Here is a 20,190-nt window from a genome sequence, read left to right as displayed (position 1 = left end):
GTAAAACCGACGTTATTCATGTGTCCAGACATAAAAAAGAGGAGGCATCGTAAGTATCTTGCCAAGTTCACTTGGTACTAAGGTGACGAAGACTTGTGTGTGCGTATGGCCATTTGCTCGCCAGCTACGCTGGCAATATAGCGAGCAGGCGAGTCTACTAACTAATGTGTGGTATTTGTAGATGGTCTTCGTGTGAATCGCTTTGATAAAGTATTGGCCGACAGTATCAGCTGGAGACGGAGTGATTGGAAAACAGAGCGTAAGAACATTTGATGATGCAAGGAAAGTCGACAGACTACAGCCCAGTTTCATTGTTTTGTGCTGACTTAATGACAGGACAGCAAGCCTCACACTCCCTGGATAAATCTTTCTATAGTGTGAAGTATACCAATTAGAATCATTTAGGTACTTTAAACGTGAAAGTAATTGGTTAATTAGCCACTGCCCCTGTACTGCTTTAATTAAATATATCTCATAATGTCCCTTTTACATTATCGCAGCCCTTTAAGTTTTCATTTGGCCAGCAAGGTAACGGTTAGACGAGGATGAGGTACCCGTGGTGTTTACATGGCTTTACTGATAGCGTAAAGGTCAGCTGTGAAACAGAATAGCCTAATTCAATTATTAATGTTAACCTTACCTTAATAAAAAAAAAAAATCTAGCGTGTGACCTGAAATTTGATTTCAGGGACTGTTTGATTTATCAAAGCATCCTTTGTTCATGCTCTTGTGTTAAGGACAGATAACCAATGCGTGGAATGTGGGCTGGCTTCTAGTAAAATGCACATTGTCACCAGAACTGCCATCAGGCCTGTTGACATACCACAGTGTACCTCTATATAGCTACCTTTCAGTGCTGCAAATGTGTGTATCATGTAACCTCTGATGAACTTTCACCTACCCGTGGGGTGCCCTGGACAATACTATAATAATAAGGCCAGCTTGAAAACTGTGTCCTTCATCACTTCATCTTACAAGTTGTGAATTTATGCTGGTATGGCATGTGGACATTGGAAACAAACTTGGTGTGAAAGCTCATGTGATTGCCCTGGGAAAACAACAGAGAAGAGCAGAACATTTCCATTGTTAAGGGGAGTTAACTTTGTCTCGGACCATTCACTCGTCTGAGCAGAGTAATACAACACGGTCCAATTTACAATCAAGCATGCATGGTGTTTACAAACTATAACGTATCCCTTATTGTTCGGCCTATTAACTTGGTGTAAGGCTGAGATGAGCTGACTTGTCGGAAAACAGCAGTATGCCATAATTTGGAATGAGATCTAGGCTCAAGTGTTCCGGTGAAATTAAGGATATTCATCTGTCCTATAACACACTCATTTTAATCTTATAGCCTACATTTATTTTAATATGATTTTGCTTTAAAAGGGTAATCGCTGTTAAAGTCAATTTTATCTGCATAGTGCTGTTTACAAAGGGCATTGACACAACGTGGCCTTATAGAAATCAGGGCCTAAACCCCACAAGACCACGCTTAAGGCGACTGTAGCGAGGGCAAACCTTGAGCAGAACCCGACTCAGAGGAGGGAGTTATGTTTAACCAGAATTTTTGTTTCCAACTTCCTGAGGGAATGGTTTCAGAATGGATCTACGGGATGCCCCTTGTCTGATAACATCATTATTTGATCGTATTCGGAGGCACCTCTGCATTTTTCCCGGTTTACTACCTGTCCTGATTTTTTGGGATGATTTCACACCTTGGCATGTGTTCTACAACAATAGTGTAAGGAAGTGTCTTTTGGAATCAGAGTTGTAGTCAGGTGATAAGTAATTTTATCAGAGTTCATAGGTCTTGGGGGTTACTGCCACCATTAATAATGTGCTAATATTTATGTTTCGGATTGTAATTTCTGGGTGAATTTGATATTGCATTTTTTTTATGTTCAACATTTCCTTAAATCCACACATTTATCACATAGGGTGCTCTTAATTCTTTTTGGCAAATTCAAAAAGAATTCAGATTTATAAGTGTGAGACAGTCATGATAACTGGTGTTTAGATATCCACCATAGCTACCTTTTTTTCCCCTCCTGATGATGTTTACATATGTTTAAAGCAGAACAACAATGTTTTGGGAAGTCTGGGTGATTTTATTTATTATATTTTAAGGCATTTCCAAGCTTGGGAAAAGGCAGCTGCCTGAAAGTGTCACAACAATAAATCTCTAAATCTAGGTTAGCCTGTGCCAACCTAGAACATAATGCAAATCAGATTTATATATAAAGTAAAAATAAATAGGCTATGCTATGGCTATTTGGGCCAGCTGTGTGTTGTGGAAAAAAGTCATTGTACATTGCTGTAAAGATTTTTGGAAGCCCTAATATGATCACGACATAGGTTTCATAGAAAATGCTCTGGAATGGTTTGAAGGGGAATCCTGCTTGGCACACAATCTAGGTGAGACTGACGCGGCTAAACAGTTTTGGTGATTACAAACACAACTTGCATAATTGTGAAGGGCTTTCCAGGGGCATTTTGCCAAAAGAGAACAAAAAAGAATGGGGCTGAAATTGTAAGCTGGTGAAAGCATGTTTGGCACAAAGCATTACTTTGACAAAAGCAACATTGGGCATGGGTTCTGCAGAATAGACTGAACCCAATCTAAATTTCATTTATCTGTATAACGGTTTGGATTTTGCCACAGAATATTCCGCCTTTTACACACAACAAGCTTTTAATATGTTTTTTTCCTGTCTGTATTTATGTTCTACACTTCTTCACTCCACCCATGGTTTGAGTAGGCCTGCTTGCTTTGTTGATGTCAGAGAGCTCGTATTTGACTAGAGTGCTAGTGCTAGTGCTAACTGGATGAAAACACCTTTGTTCTTATTATGGACACACTTTCCAGAAAATGCTCGCGACAGTTATCAGAAAGGGCCTTTACCTGGAATCCTCTGCATTACCCATGGGCAAAGTGGTTTGGATTTTGGGTACCTGTCTGTTTGCAGTGACCGGTATGGAAGTATGTAGCCTATCTAGTTGTGTTGTTAATTGGAAAAACGACACTGCGGCCCTCCTGGCCTGGAGTTTGACACCCCTACAATTACTCATGCAATATCATTTCCTATTCGCATGCCTTATTTGAGGTATACTTAATTAAAATGCTGAAATCTGATTTTCTGTTTTCATGTTTTACTTTGCACACTGTCTTCTAAATTTTAAATGGAAAAACATTTTTCTGGAGACCTATCAGATATAGCCTCGTCATATTTAAAATTTGAAGGAAAATACTTAAATTATTAATCAGTGCACCTGTTTGTAATTGCATTTGCTTTAGGAACTGTTTATGTATTATGTATTACGGTTTGCTTACTGTGGTGGTGGCACAGTCTGAGCAGTTGCATTTCGGATAAGCAGTTGCATTTCTGGCCTTTTTTGTCCTGACTTGTTGCTGATTTGTGTTAGGGAGACTGAAATTAGGATATGTTACCCTGGAAGAGCATGCCTTTGGAACCTGTACTGTAATTATGTCCAGGGACCTGGGTCTTGTTTTTGTACTATAGCGAGATTTGTAGTTTTGTAAGTTGCGTCTTTCATGTTGAGGCATCATAGCCCCCGTGTCAGAAAATAGGCTGCATGCAATGTTTCTGAAGAATAAACAATACATTTTGGTACGAAATCTAAGGACATATGAAGAAATAGTGGAGCAAAGTACAGCCCAGATAACAGATGTGACAGTTTGGCAATTTCTTCAGAAAATAGTGTTTTAAAGAATTTTGTTTCCAAATGATGAAGAAGAAAAACATAACTTTTTAGTTTATACTTTTGACTTGAAAATGATACCCGAAGTAGCCTCTTAGACTTTAGCTGGTAATGGGGATTCATTAATGAGTTCAACATGTCATTTCTTTACTGGTTCAAATGAAACAGCTGTATGCTCCCATTTTGTGGGAGGGGTTCCCCCTTGTTATGAGCTGCTGCATGTGCCAGGCCTGATAAATGGATAGATGCTACATGTGCCAGGCCTGATAAATGGATACTGTGAAAGGATTGTGATTCAGAATCTGCTCAGTCTTTGAGGCAGACCATTCCTGAGATAAGCTGCCTCTCATTCTGTGTGGCCAGCCTAGAAGAAGAAGCTGGGGTATAAAGTCTAGTTCGCTGTGAACAGACATGCTCTGGAGATGTGCATCCTTAGGCTAAGTTGAGAATTGTCTGCTATAGTCAAAACAACCTTTAGCAGCTTATCCAATCAAAGAGAGTGTACCTTGTGGACTTGCTGAACTTCCCTGTGAACTGAGCCTCACAGACAAAACATTGCAAGCCTGTTGGAAATGAGAATATTTTTGGTGGTTGAAGACAAGCAGTGTCATTTCCTTAGATGTTAGTTCTGATTGGACAGTCAGGAACTCGGGCCAATAAAGATTTTGTGCAACTAAAAATCATTGGTCCTGGCTTATTGGAAGCTGTCCAGTTGGTTTGTTGGAGCATAGTTCTGAGTTAGATGCTAATTTTCTTTCCTCCCAATTTGGAATTGGCAAGTGCGTGTTAATTTCTGATAAAACTAGGCCCATATGTGTGATAGTCTTCTGTATTAGCAGAAATGTGTAAGATGCTGAAGGCAGTCACCCTAGACAGGCAGACAGGGGATAACTGGGTTTTTTCAGTTCTGAAGTCTGGCTCTTTTGGCTCATTAATGTGCTGCCTGGGGGGCTGACTGGACCATCTGCCCATCCTGAGCTGGGCATACGGTCCTGCTGCTAGCTAATCGATGTGCGCTGTGATCCCGCAGGCTTCTCCCCGAGCGCCAGGGAGGGCAGGTAAGACATGACAGCTTTCAGCTGCCTTCGGTGCTTCCCATCTTTTGAAACCGACCTACCTGTAATCTGTGCCTGGGTCTGATCTTTGCTAGAATAACAGTAATGGTAGTGCTCATCTCATTGCCTGTTAATGTCAGTGTGACTTACTTGGCACATCATCGCTAACAGATCGCCTGTAATTGCAGCAATATGGTCGCCTGGCCCAGAAACCTAGCAATGGTTAGAAACTGTAAAACCCATTTCACTCAGCAGCTGATTGTAGTTATGGTTCAATACCCGCAAATATCTTCTGACAGCCCGCCCGCCCACCCCACCCCACCCCACCCCACCCCACCCCCAAAGGTGGCTGTGGACTGCAACCTGCCCAGCCTGGCATGTCAGACGAGCGAGGCCATTTTAACCACGGTTTTGATTCTTTGGCACAGTGACATTCATGAGCTCTGACTTGTATAGCAGTCGGAGTAGCAGGGAGAGTCTCAGTCATTACAGTGTGTGGAATAACTGACCACGTGGCAGTGTTTACAGGCAGCCTTTCCACTGGAGACTCAGCAGTGCAGTAATCCCTCGAACAGACCCAAGGGCGATAAACCAGGCAGGATAATTCAACGCGCTGTGTATTTGTGTTAAAGTCCAACACCATGTAAGTGGCATTGTGAACATTTACGCAGAGAATGTCTGGATTCGCTTCAAGTCTTTTCCACCAAAGTAACATTTGCAGTGAGTGACTTGTGCAGAAATAACCCCAGTTTGATAACTGAGGTAATTGGAGATGCTGTTGAAGACGACAGGAAGGCCATGTTTATAGAAAACAAAGGCTGTGGTTTTACTGCTGGCACATGAAGTATGATGGTGACATTGTTTATGTAGGCCAACCATCTTGAAGGGCTTAAAATAAAACATTAAGTTGTTTTACTTTATAAAGTTGAAACAGACAAATCTACAAAATTACAGATTACTGTATGTGGAACATTTATTTCTTCTTAACCCTTTAAGATGTAAGCTCACAAATTTGTGATTAGAATGTTCTTAACTCAGAGTTCTAGAACACTGGCTTAGAATTTTGAACAAAAACATTCCAAAAAACATACTGTTCAGAGGGTTGATTTATTTACCAAGCATCTGTATGTTTCATTTGCATATAAAGTAGTTTGCATACCTTAGATACTTTTGTGTGTTGCCCTGAAAAAGTTCAAGTTAAGCTCATCTCTCGAAGGCTGATTGTTTTGGAAACTGAACCTGATAAATGGTACTGAAGAAAACAAAACATGTAGGCCTAATAAGAGTATTCTCTTTCTGTGGCCAAACAGTTTATGTACAGCAATTGCTATTCACATTGTCTAAACATCTTTGTGGGTTAATGCTGCATGTACCACGTTAATATAGGCCTAGGTCTTCTTTTGTGAGAGTAATTGTTTACAGTTAAACATGAACATCAAAAGAAACGGTCAACACATCACAGTAAAAACAGGCTTATCACTGTAAATGTTGTTATTGATAACATCAATTCACAAACCAGTAATGGCTGGTTGTGGAAAATCTGTTCAGTGCAGTTATAGCTGTCTGCAGAGAGCGGAGACAGAGCATCAGTGGCAGCAGCATTTTGGTCTTAAAGGGACAGTTAATTTTCTGTGATTTAAAGAATAGGCTATGTATTTCAGTTTTAATGTATGTCTTAATTTGGCCTGGGCAGGTTTTATGTGTGATGAAGAATATTTTAGATACATGGACAAGTTTCTGTTGACCTGCTAGCATTATAATAGCATGTATGGGGCAGATTTTGAGGTCTAATGTAGGAAAAAAGTACTCAAAAAATTGTGTGAACTTCTTTTTGGTTGGTTCTATTTTCTATGGCATTTGCGACCTGGGACCACTGCTTTCAAGAAAAGTAGTACCAACATGATACAAAACTGATATTAATGTTTATAATTGTGAATAAATGGTATTAAATAAAATAGTTCATGTGTGCAGTTTCTGGAAACGTAATGTGGCATGCTATTCAAGCCTCTTTGGAGTTGGACCTGCTTGTGTATTTTCTTGCTTTACAAACCCCTGAATGCCCATATACCGGCCATCATAAAGCTGGCTGGTCATAAAAAACATCAGCAAATGTCCTTCACTGCACATGAATTCTATCCTCTTTTAGCTGCACAGGCCTGTAGGGACAAGCCCCTATAGATCACAGCGCAGAAAAGTGTACTGACATTACAGGGAAGGCTGCTCCTATCCGTGGAAGCAAAGTGACAGGTTCACATTCCGTGCATAGCTGGTCTGCTCCTAAAAAGACACTCGGCTCTCTAATCAATGGGGAAATCCGAGGGAGGCTTCTGCTGCTGTCTAGTGCTGCATAGCTTTGCGCATTGAAAACCTCCTTCTGAAATGGCCTCCTACCACTGATGGTGGTGGAGAAATGTGCTTTCAGATCAAAAGGCCTTCCAGGTGTGAAAAGACAGTCCACTGCTCTTGATGTGTATCTGTGTTTTTGTAAGGTAGGCCTGTTTTGTCTTGAGGCCACTTGTTGCAGTGCTGGTAGTCTTAAAAGTAGACAGTATACTCAAAATCAGGTAAAACATTTTCGGAAAAGAACCACCAGTGAACATGTCACAGAACACCATTGTCAGTATGCCCAATACAAACTCCAGGTTCTTAACTTTATGTCACTCCTTGCTGTGGGGGAGCACACAAACTTGTTGCGCAGATTTTTCCAAGCTGCTTTGCACAACTCGAGATCATTGTCACCCAACTTCATGGAAAGGTTTTCCCAGGAATTTGAGCATATTTCATTGTCTTTAAAATTTCTGCGCGACGAATCATAAAGGTGACAATGGCCTTGCACAAACCTGGCAACTTTTTGTTCAGAAGTATTCCTCTCAAAAGTATTCCAGTCAGGACCCCAGGGATGTTACCATGGGGAAGTTCAGTGATGAGATGAACCGGAAAATAAAGTTGACCTCTGTTCCCCAGATGGTCAGCCGTGACGCAACCAACCATGTGATATTTGGATAGACCATTTGCAGACATGGGGAGGTCTGTGAACTGTTGGCCTGTTTGCAAACAGTTCATGCTGGGGGCTTGGACAAACCGCTCTACACAAACTCAAAACACCACTTCTTTTTGTTTGTCTCTTGTTTGAAACTAATTGTTTTGCTTGAAAATTCCTGTTTTGTTTTGAGTATACTGGCGCCTTAAGATTAGGCCACTTTGAATTCTGTAGCTCTTACACAACTGGAATCATGCTTCCTCAACTGCTTTAGATACTTGGTAGAATGCCATCTCATCCAAGATTACTTTTGTTTAAGCAGTCTGAACTGCTGAATAATCCTGTAGTGTAATGGTCAGTGTGCCTGTTCCATGCAGAGGCTGCAGAGAAAAGTATGGATAACTGGAACACTGAATATTTTGGCAGAATTTACATTGAAATCCCCCTCAGACTCCCCATCTGTTTCCTCATATTGTGGAGATAGTGTGGGTGTGGACATCCACTGTCCATAAAACATCCCATCAATGTCGAGTATGGGCCTAAGTTGCAAAACATGTAAAAATATTTTTATTTAGCACAGACAGGAAATTCAACTCCTGTCTTCGCACTGGAACACATTCTGCTGCCTGTAAATAATAATACATGATTCAGTTAATATATTGTTCACAATTTGTTGGATTCTTTTCTTATCAGCAGTGATTTGCCAGTAACATAATTTGGCTGGTTAAACTTATTTTGCATCTGGAATCTCACGCTGGTCCAATCCGTGGTTTCAGAAGATTCAAGTAAAGTAAAGGAAACTTTTAGATTTCTCCCAGGGTAGGATGGAAGAGAGCAGTGAGTCAGGATTATTAGGTTTGAGTGGCTGCCATGCAGAGCTCAGTGTGTGAGAGCTCCTGAATCACAGGATAAAGTTTCTTAACCAGCATGTGAGAGCTAAATTTAAAGCCTTACCCGCTGAGTCAACGTCTAATGGCTTTCCAACGGTTACAAATCTCATGTCTCTCAAGAAAACATCCCTAAGGTCTTCATTAAATCTTTAGCTTAATAAACGATTTCTGTTTCCTGTGGAAAATGGAAATATGATATTGACCTTGTTTGTCTGCAGTGTAACCTGTTGCTCATTGTTTTGTTTGTTTAAAAAGTTAGGCCTGTTGTCTGTTTTTAAATGAACTGTAAAAGCAGAATAGGTTGTGCTTCATGTCACAGTGAATTGTAAAGTGCAGCATTTGGACTCGGTTAACTGAAATGGCCAAAATGCTGGGGTAACTGGGGAAAAAAAGCCACCTGCTGGTTTAGTTTAGGTTCTGTAAAATGTCACTGCAGCTGTACACTTTTCCTTTGTAAATTTAGGATACGTGTTCCCTGTTGAATAAATTGCCTGAAATGGCTCTTAAACCGGTCAAACAACCCCAGCTTAAAGTGCCATTTGCATCATTTATTTGGCTGTTGCTCTCCCTTGAGAAAAAAAGCCTTATTGTTCCTCCTCTAGCTGTGGAGGCAGGATCTGTAACCGTGGCATGTTGGGCGCTCTCTCAGATAATTAGCTTTTTCATATGTGCTGGGAACCATTTACACTTTTACTTGTCCTTAATTCCACACACATTTCTAAAGGTCTCCTTCTTGCCTTTGATGTAAAGAATTCATTATTTGTGCAGTGGTCTCAACAGTCTGTTGTTTAATCCCAATGTCTAATTGGTTTCATAAGTGACTGTTGCTTGAACTGTTGCCTGCTGATATTTTAATAGGCATGATATGTGCAAATTCTGATCTTAGTCATGTGAGTAAACTCTGGCTCAGTGAAAAATTGGCAGAAGTGGTAACCTAGCTTGTCTGCTATGCTAGCTGTGATAATATCGTAGAGGTCTTATCTTGCTGAAGTTGAACAAACTGTACGTGTTTGTTGACATGGTTCAAAATAAAAATTATGGTTTGGATAATGCAGGTTGTATTATAATTACCAAAAATATTGAAGTATTCTGATTTCCAATTATGACTTATTGTATGACTTATGAGTCATATAAACCTCTTACTACAATAACCATAACTGAAATAAGCAAGACAAGTGTACCCTGAATGTAAATAAACAGTGTAATACATTCAATATTGCTCTATTAAACAGGATATTGAGTAATGTAAAACTTTATTTGGAATATGCACCCTACACAACACATTTGCCTAAAGTTTGTTCTGTATTGCAGGTAATCTTGGGTCACTTGCTAATTAACCTGCTTGTTAAAGGTCGCTTGATAAACCAAAAACTCAAGCCTATATACTGGTATTTTAAAAATCTGTACATTTAAGACTAGTGGTTTCTTCATCCCCTTCAGTCCTGACTGCTAATTTAGTCATATTTGACTAGTGATAAATATGATCACGCACAAAGCACACACAGCAGCTTTTCCAAATGTCACTGTATTGTTTTGTAAATTCTTACATTCCTGAGGCAAACTATGTTCTGCTCTGTTTGCTCCTCTGTCTGATATGACATTGGTATGTCAGGTTGACGAGCCACTGGAAATTCACTATAGAAAGACGCTACATTGATCTTAACCGAGGATGACTTGGCCTAAATTTTAGAAGCGTTTTCACCATCCAGGAGAGCATCTGCTATGGAGGATAAAATGGGGGAGTGGGAATGGGGCGCTGAGTTTCCCCCTTACTGAAAGTCTGTTGCTAGGCAGCGTGAAGGATCAGTGAAGCAACAGTAATGTATCTGAATGAGCAGCGCACTGCCATTTTAAACAAAAATAATGTTAATTTGGAATTTGCTCACAAGGGAATGGTTCTAAGGAGATTGACCTTATTTGGAGTGGTGTCTGTCGGGTGTAGTCATCAGGCCCTTGGGGGTTGTCTTCGTGATTAAACTGATAGAACTTAAAGAGAAGTGTCTAGAGGTACAGAACAACACATGGGTCATTGAATGTGATCCGTGGTTCGTGCAGTATTTTTCTGGGCTTGGTTGTATGAGGTCCAGAGCCATGGTTGGGCAGCAGGTGTTATGTGGAAGGTGGTTTGTGGTGAAGGTGTCCCCATGCCTATGCTCAGTGGAACTTTGCAACTGGGGTTCAGAGGGTCATTAAGCATATGATGAACAAAGATAGAAGTCTTTCTGTGGGAAGTGTTTTTTATTTTTATTTTTTTTACGCATTCAATCCACCGCCACCCCCTTGACATTTTTGAACTTTTTGTTTTACGCAAAGAGAAAGAGAAAGAGAAAGAGGGGACTTGGAGAAGAGAGAACTAGGCATGTGCTTATGGAAAGTGAAACTAATGTAAGGAAATTGGGGCAGTGTTTCATATGACCATGAGTTGCGGTGTTCAGCTACTTTTAGTTCCCCAATGCAGAGGACTGTTTCAATGGCTTATTTTACGGAACGATAGGTTGTGATGTAAGAAGCACAGAGAAACCTACATCTGCTTTCATTCTGTTTATGTAAACGCTGCACAGTTTGAAAGTTCTGAGCCTCACGATCTCAAGAAGGCTAACAGGTTCTCATCCACACACACACACACGCACGCACGCACGCACGCACACACACACACACACACACACACACCGTCCCCTTCACCCCACAGTATAACGGAGCCCTTTCAGCTGGGATCGAGTTCCCGTCAACATGCACTGAAGTGCGTGCCCAGCCCGTGACCCCTCCCTTCCTGAACACTGTTACGTAACCGCCGTCACTGTTTGGGTCCGGCCCCCTGGCCTCCTGCCCAAAGCCTGCTGACTCTGCCCGCTCTGATGTGGAAAACACGGCCCTCTCCAGCCTCCACGTGTCTCTTAAACCTGCTCCTGAGCCGGCGTTCACCCAGAGAGAACACAATGCACTTTTCCAATGCATTTACACTGAATGAGAGCTCAGCACCTTAGCTGGTGCTAGAATGTCCTGACACAAAGCCTGTCTCAGTCTGCTGCACAACAGGACTGTGCTCTGTGGTGAAGGGACTAAGGACAGGCCTCCTGTGTCCCTCCATGACCTATCTCATAGGAAACCATGACAGGTCCTGCATGTGCAGTCCTGATAATTAGTTATGTTAATAAATAGCACCAGCCCAACCACAGCAGGGGCTCCTCATTGTGTTGAGTGGAAAAGCAAGCTGATATTATCGAATGGATGACGTGTTAGCTGTAGCTCTGTCTTTCCCACGTTATTCCCGTGAACAGGACAGACTGTTCTCTATCTGCCGTATGTTTTGTCAGTGATAAGGGCCTTGCGCTTTGCCATTTTTACAAATGCTTCCGGTGCGTCAGCTGAAGCAGTTGACAATATGTTGCAGCACCCAGTCTATGAACAGTGCCCATAGCAGCATGCCTTCCTCACAGTGGAGGAGTGCTAAATACCATAGTAACTAATCCCATAATAGCACGAGGAGGACTCTGGTTCACTCCAAAGGGAAGGAAGCATATCTCCTGTGAGGAGAGACATGGTCATACTCACGGTGAAGATCCATTATTGTCCCCACTGGAGAAGAGCTGTGTTGTTCAGGTATTAGCACTTATATCAGCAAACTGACTGCTTAAATTTGCTGAATCTGGGCTTTTCTTTTCACATTAATTACATAAGGGAAAAGTCTTTGATCTGGATAATGAGAGGAAACTGATTTCCTGTAAGCTTACAGCGTTCGAGGCAATTCTTCAAAATCACTCATGCGCATACTGTGTGCAGGGCTGGAGGCACGCTACACAGATGTGAGAAATACACATATGTTCTGTTCACACATTTGTTTCAAATAAATCACACAGACCCTGCTGCTATAAAAGGATAGCTCACCTTCAAAATGACCACAGTCCATTTATTTACTTTCCTCAAAGCACATTTTGCCCTGACAGAGGCAGCCCTGTCCACAGCTCCTTTCTTACAGATTTGATTCGCCCCTCATTGAGACTCCTCTAGTTAAGGCAGTGATCCTATGTGTAGATGCCCATCCCCCTCCGGTTTGCTATGAAGTGCCAGCTTTAGCCCGCAGGGCGATGCATAATTGGCTGCTGTGTCACCCAGGGAAGGGCGGTTCAGATGGCCTGGGATTGCCCTGTCTTCTTGCTCACCGGTGACCCCTGCTGGTTAACTGGGCTGCTGCAGTCTGCTTGCTCAAGCAGCAAATCAAGGCTTTTCCTTTGACTCGTGTCTGCACAAGCTTCCACTTTAGATAACTCATCACAATGACGTGATGCTCTATGCACAAGGTGTGCCATTGTTCAATGAAAAAACACATGTCCCAGCTTGCTAGGTAACCAGTCGCTGTATGGAGAGTGCTCACTGACTGGTTCCTGATTTGGGATCAGTAGAGGCATTCAAAAGGTCAGGGTAACATAAGAGTGTAACAGCGGAGCAGAGAAAGCTAATGAAATGGTTGTAGGATGCAGCCTGTTCAATTATCAATTATCTGGATATTGCTTCAGTGAATATCCAGCTGTGTAAATGGATGCAATGTAAATGCTGTATAAAAGGTTGTGTAAGTCGCTCTGGATAAGAGCGTCTGCTAAATGCATGTAATGTAATGTGTTATTTCCATTATGAGACATTGAAACCCCCAGTCCAGTGTCGAGTGAGATCACTCTGTTTCCTTTCTGTTAGCACTCAAATTGACTGTTCACACTGCAACCAGAACTCATAACAGACCCTAAAGCAGGCTATGAAAACACTGCAAGGCCACTGTAATATGAGACCTGAGGAGGAGAGACTGCCCAGGTTCAGAATGTGTCTATGGGACATTCAGGGAGCCATCAGCAATTTGCTCTTTTATGCGTTTTTATTTTACATGTTGCAGAATAATCATTGTGTCATATTTAGCTATTTAGAATGCGTTAGAGTTTCTCTTTACACTGACTTTCCTGGGACTCATACTACGGAAACGGCTCTCCTGTGTCTCTAAGACCGCGTCTGGTTGCGCGTTCCTCACAAGAATGAAAATTTATTTCATACGAAGGCAACATGTTTCTTCAAAGTGTGATTATTTTTAGGCAGGTCCACAGCTATGAGGAAACTAATGGACGAATCAGCAGAAAAGGCGTATCAGGGGATATTATAAGTTTGGTGGCCCCAGTCATTCATTATTGGCATTTTCAGTTTTTCAGCTTGCTGTGTGCTTGGTATGTGAAACTAAGCACTGTCCCTGTTGGTCTTCTACAAACTTTGCCTTTGTTCAGAAAGCTTGAATATATATTATATTGTACTTTATTTCCAATTAAAGGCAGAATTATAATTAAAGGTAGAATACTGCTGCAGCTGTCACTGGAACCTTTTTAATCTGTATAGCTCTCATTGCACCAGTGAATCGCACAGTAAGTACCCAAATTTGGCTTAATCTGGTTATTTAGGTGGCTGATCGAGCCGTCTTAGGCAGGCTCTCGGTGTAGGCCTGTATGATTGATTGTTTTGTTGACATGGGCCGGGGAAAGATGAATTGCAGCTAGTTGTGGTTCACGGAAAAAAGCAGCCCTTTATCTGACTGAGCAGCGGTCTGCCAGCTTGCAGTAAATAGGGCGATTTTCCACCCCGTCTGGAGTCTGTAAATGATTGCAAATTACTGTGCTATCGGACCAGTGACTCTCTGCATGATTAGGGAGTGAGATGAAATCCCCGAGTTTTGCACATCTGTCGCGTCCTCTGGGGCGGCCGTGTGAAATGGGAAATTGGAGCATTGACGTGCCGTGCATGAAGGGCCGCAGCCAATCTTTCCTAAAATAGAACCGCGGTTTTATCTGAAAAGTGTAATTTAAGCACAAGCGCTTCCAAATACAGCCGCGGTCTGCTTTTCCCGGTTCAGCCACTCGCAGTGAATAAAGATATAACTCTGATGAATAGCCAAGGTCAGGGGAAATGAGCCAAGATGTTCGTTCATCTCGGTTCACATCGGTGCATTTCTGAGAGTCCTGCCTTTGTCTGTAGTCCTGCGTTATCTTGTGGAATGATCGGGTCACATGGTTAGAATGTACCTCACTTGTAGTTGACGTGTTTGTTTTCCTTTAACTTGAACTTCCGGCATTGAACATCATGGCAATGTGGTGGATTCAGTCAGCCTAATTCATTAAAATGCTGAGGCTGCAGTTTAACAGGAAGTTAGACATTTCTTGTTCTATCACTTAGTACTCCACGAGGGCAAACAATCTGCCTGGGACAATGAATATATTATTAATATTTATGATGTAAAATTGGATATCACTTTTTATTATGATAGTAAAGAAATACTTTTGTCAAAGTGGTTGACAAAGCAGTGGGTTTCCTCATTGATGCTTTTTTAGAGTTAGGCTAAATTGTACAGCTTTCACGATAAAATGATCGCTGTCATCAATAGTAATGAATAATGATGATCCTTTCACTGTTCTGTTCCTCAGATCCAGACATTTGGAGTGGAGGCACCATGCAAAACTGTAGAGGATCTCACCAGTGGGGTTGTAATGGCACAAGTCCTTCAGAAAATGTAAGTGCACTTGTATTCCAAGATGTCCACTGTCTGTGGCCTCTCTATTAATGCTACATTTGCACATACACACTTTCTGTGAGTACCAGCTCTGCTTCTTGTTGAACGATTGGCAGGCGAGTGTCACTTTGGGTGGCACCTGTGATGTCAGTCACCTCTTTTCTGGGGTCTCCCATGCCTTACAGCTGTTCTTAGGGTGCTGATGTGCATTTTCTGTCTTCCAGTGTTTTTTGAAAACATCTGTTTTTCTGTTATGGATTGGACACCAGTTTTTCAGTTCAAACCTTTAATTAAAAGGCATTCTGTTTGTCAGGAGGAATATGAATGCATTGTTATTTATGTAAAAAATAACTTTAACCTCACTTGCCCTTGCCTTTCTGTGTCCATAAAGGTTTACTCAGTTTCACTCCTTTTTGCCCACTGATTGTAAGTGATTTATATTCACTGTTTTTTTTCCCAGAGATATTGTATATTTTAATGACAGCTGGATAAGTCGGATTAAATCTGAAGTTGGAGATAATTGGAGATTAAAGGTATGATATGTTGTACATTCTTTAATTTAAAAATTAATTCTCACAATTGTACGTGTTTCTGAATATGTAAATATGTCTTTTCATTAAAAATCTTAATTTTTGTCATGAAAGCTTGTTTGTGTGCCTTTGGAGTGCCTTTGGACTTTGAATTAATCTTGTAAGGCTATGATTGTTAGTTCTGTGCTCTTCATTAAGTAATCACAGTTTTGCACTTGCATAACCCTGTCACACTCCCAGAGGATCCAGTTTAAGGCAGTGCAGTCATGACTGAAACTCCATTGGCTGAATGATGTTTCTAATGCAAACACACAGGAAACTATCTCTAACCGACATCTGTTAGCCATTGTCACTCATTTCTGTCATGTTGTCTTCTAGGTCAGCAATTTAAAGAAAATTTTGAAGGGCATTTTGGACTACAACCATGAGGTAAGACAACAATGGTTTTAGTGTAAGTAAAGAAGATTTATAAAGACCAGGTCAAAACCTAGTATATGGCTGGACCTAACACACGTGATCCGGCCGACCAATGGTGTAACTTCATAACTCGGCCGACCAATGGTGTAACTTCATCACTCACTCACTCAGTCACAGACATTCGCGTTTGCAGGCCTGGCCCCGCTGTTGCGGTCCAGCCAACAAACTTTTTTTTTGCTGTCAAACAGATATTGACTGTATCGTTTGCTGCCATTCTGAATGTATTTAGCATACCTGGCACAGTGAATATTTTTCATTTTTATTCTCTGGAATTCCTTCAAGCCAGTGGTTCAATGGCTGTGAGTCCGAGCCCTCTCTAACAGTGGCCTGACAGAGACATGGTCCCAGGTTGAATAGTGTGTGATAAGCTCTAAACGCCTGTTCAGTAAATGTGTCATTACATTACACAGTCTGATGCCCAGATTCTGACTGTGGCTTACAGTTTCAATATTGCAGGTGAAAGCATTTGCTGAATTTGACATGAATATTAAGAATTTTCTCCAAAATAAGTCTATAAATAAAACTATAAATAATAAAACTATAAATAATGGCAATGGACAGGTGAAACCTGCAATGCTGAAGAGTGCAAGCCTTTCATTTCCTGCACATTTTGCCTGCCATCGTGCTCCACTGTAAAACCCCAGTCCAGGTTCAGGATTCCCTTCCTGAAGGATCCTCTTCCCTCCCCTCCCGCAGGTGCTGGGACAGCAGATCAATGACTTCACGCTCCCAGACGTCACCCTCATTGGGGAGCACTCCGACGCCGCTGAGCTGGGCAGGATGCTGCAGCTCATCCTCGGCTGTGCGGTCAACTGTGAGCAGAAGCAAGGTGTGTGGAGGCCGCCCTGGTCCACTGCACTGTCCGCTGGGCTGTGCAGCTGGACTGGAGAGCATGTCGCTGTTCTGAAGCTAGATAGGGGATGAACTGTAACAGTCTAGGGCTTTTTATAGGACTTGCCCTTAACTGAGTTGTTCATGCAGATGTACTAGGGCTGCCCTAACCTACGGACATCCTATAGATCACCTAGAGTTGTTATACTACCAGACCTCATATAGGTGTCCCAGAGTTGCCCTAAATCCAGGCCTTATACAGATGTCCTACAGTTGCACAAAACTACAGTCCCTACTGAGGGCAGTGTTGCTGTATTCTGGTTCACATTTCTGCAGAATTCCATACAGCATTAAATAATTGATCCTATGCTCAGTGCTTTTATCTTAGATGATTTTGGCCTATTGCCAGTCTGTTTGTGGATCTGCCTATTTAAGCTTTTACAAGTTATACAATTAAAGCATCATATTACCTACTGAGGCCCTGATTCAGTGTAAATGCACTGTTCTTAGTCTTCCCAATTAACTTTGATGTACAGTCAAGGACGATTAAATAAATCCAAATTTCCTGTATACTTAATGTTTGTTTATACAACCTAATGAGTTTTCAATTCGCTTAGAGAAAAGACAGGGGTATAATTAAAGAGAATATGAACCTTAATTTATTTTTGTCTGTAGTTGGAACTGTCTGAAATGTTTGTCATAGAGTGACGTGCTCTTATATCATGATGAAAACTTAAACTCAAAGGGAAAGCTTGCCATGCAGAACATATTAGTGAATTAAAATAAACACCTGTCCAAGAACTAGAATCTTTGCCTAAAATCAATCAATCATTTATGCAAAAGATGATAAAAGACCAGAGACCTGTATACTGTAAAACTGAATTTCACTTTCTGTTGAGTCATTTATTGTTGACATTTTCACTCTCTAAGACAAAGGTGCTGTATTTGTACTGAACTTCAATTGAAACATACATTCTTCCCCTAACACCTAACACTTAATATGCATGGGTCTGTTGCATAAATACAAAATTAAAACACAGAGGACTAAAAACTATGCTTTGAGCCCGTGATTGAACTTTGTCTGAAATAAGTTGTCTGAATTGGCTTTTGTCTGAAGTGATTTTACCTGCATTTTACAGAATACATTCAGACAATAATGATGATGGAGGAGTCTGTACAGCATGTTGTTATGACAGCGATCCAAGAGGTAATCATTTTTCACATTAATTGACAATGTCTACTTGTATAGTTTGCATAGAATTTGAAAACTTGGAGAGCAACAGTATTGTAGAAACTGATGTAATACATTTTAGATCTGTTTATATAAAACCTTACGGTGCAACTACTAATATTATGTCTTTCCTTTGTAGCTGATGAGCAAAGAGACCCCTGTTATGGCTGGAAACGAGTCGTACGTTGACCTTGACAGACAGGTAATTTCATCTGCTTTCTTCAGTATCTTTGTATTTATGGACCATCCCACTGTTAAATTAATCTTGTCCCAATAGCAGAGTTGTGATTGAGAGTTTGAAATGATGATGCCTACTGTAATTTTTAATCATGAACCTTTTCCTTGGTATGGCCTACGGAAAAAAAAAAATGTTTATAATGTGTATTGCTTCTATCCCCATTGCTTTGTATTGTATATCTGTCTTGCATAGTATGTTGTCATATCGACCTATGTAATGTGTGTATCCTGTTTTGCACCTGTAATGTTTTTAATGTGTTCCTGCCCAGGGACTACAAATGCAAATTAGCTAATTGGCTGACTCAGGTGCAACTGCTATGTTGTGCCTGTCCCTGTTAAATAATGTAATAAACTACTGCACTTCTGCACTGCTGTCAGTGTAACAGGAAAATCATTTCTGTTCCCACGCCAGCTCAAAAAAACTGTGGAGGATCTCAATGATGCTTTGGCCACCAAAGAAGAAATTGCCCAGCGATGTCACGAGCTGGACATGCAGGTTGGATAAACCATGCTTTTATGACCGTTTTTTCTTTCATGATTTTATCAGATGCATTTTTATATGACATTGCCATTTCATTTATATACACAATCATACTTATATCATACATATATAACCGTTTAGCTTTTTAAAATATTTTGAATAAAGCACAAAGTAAAATTTTTTGAACTTTGGTACTTTTATGTTTTTCCATATAGTTCCAATATAATCCCCATGTTGTTATGCATTTTTGGAAAGCCATATTGTATTTACCCATGAAGTTACCTGGATTGTTTATACGAAATCATCAGTAAAGTCAGTTTAGTTTGCTTGCCAGCTAAGATTTACAGTGCAAATCTGCATTCCAAGGATGCCCTAGATGGTCTCTAATCCAAAGGAGTCTTTAGTGTTTTAAGAGGGGAGGCCTACTGTAGTCAAAATTGACTCTGGCAATTATGTTCACACTGCAGTTCTGATTAGAAACTGTTGCACTCAATTTAAAACAAGCACTTGTCAGCATTTTGAACCAAAAGACTAAATTCAGAATTTAACAAAGATGATCGGACAATGTTCCCTGATAATAAAGAAAATAGTGTGGATTAGTCACAGCATTTTCCCGACCTGCCATTCCTGAAATGTTTATTTGAATGGAGCAGTGCTCTAGTCTTATAGATTTTTTTCACTGTGTTTTCTCTCTTTCTCCCTCTCTCTCTCCCTCTCCTGTCTTTCTTGATTTTATTGAATCCTTGCCTGTGGTAACCTCTCCACTCTGCCTTCCTTTGAAGGCATACCTTGTTCAAGAGGAGCGAGATAGACTGAGGTTAGAGTATATTGAACTAGAGGAGAGGGTAAATTCTTTTTCTTCTCTTCTTGGTGTTGGCTTCTGAAAGCCCTGGATTCACCACCTGCTCTTAACAGCATCCCTGGCCAATCCAGGCTCTTTAACATCCCTGTGTGCGCATCAGATGTCCTGTCTGACCCTGTTTTGTCTGTCTGACCACGCCCCCCGACTAACGCTCTCTCGTCACGCAACTCTGAGCGATAGAGGAATCCCTGTTACCACAGTAACACGCAACACTCAAGACCTGTGCGCTGTCATTGCTTCTTGGAGAGAAGTGTAGTTAGAAAAGTGTCTTGTACGGTAACGTTTATTATGAATCAAATGGTTGCCCCCAGGCTATGAACCAATGAATGAATGAATGTTTGTTTTGTGGTGAATTTAT

The 20,190-nt window shown here is 41.1% G+C and overlaps 1 protein-coding gene across 4 annotated transcripts in view; it reads left to right on the top strand.

The window, feature by feature from the left end:
* Positions 1-20,190, top strand: part of hook3 (hook microtubule-tethering protein 3) — a 42,566-nt gene that overhangs the window by 1,042 nt on the left and 21,334 nt on the right. For 2 of the 4 annotated variants that reach the window (XM_035389716.1, XM_035389715.1), the window contains exons 2-9: positions 15,098-15,183; positions 15,644-15,716; positions 16,092-16,142; positions 16,887-17,019; positions 18,161-18,228; positions 18,392-18,454; positions 18,902-18,985; positions 19,753-19,815. In XM_035389716.1, coding sequence (XP_035245607.1) covers positions 15,098-15,183; positions 15,644-15,716; positions 16,092-16,142; positions 16,887-17,019; positions 18,161-18,228; positions 18,392-18,454; positions 18,902-18,985; positions 19,753-19,815 — 621 coding nt within the window. The remainder of the gene's footprint in view (positions 1-15,097; positions 15,184-15,643; positions 15,717-16,091; positions 16,143-16,886; positions 17,020-18,160; positions 18,229-18,391; positions 18,455-18,901; positions 18,986-19,752; positions 19,816-20,190) is intronic. The other 2 variants (XM_035389717.1, XM_035389718.1) reach the window with 1 other exon arrangement.

Source organism: Anguilla anguilla, chromosome 14, assembly GCF_013347855.1.
Source record: "Anguilla anguilla isolate fAngAng1 chromosome 14, fAngAng1.pri, whole genome shotgun sequence".
NCBI lineage: Eukaryota > Metazoa > Chordata > Actinopteri > Anguilliformes > Anguillidae > Anguilla > Anguilla anguilla.
Note: the sequence above shows the minus strand (reverse complement) of the source record. Positions and strands in the feature narration are given on the sequence as shown.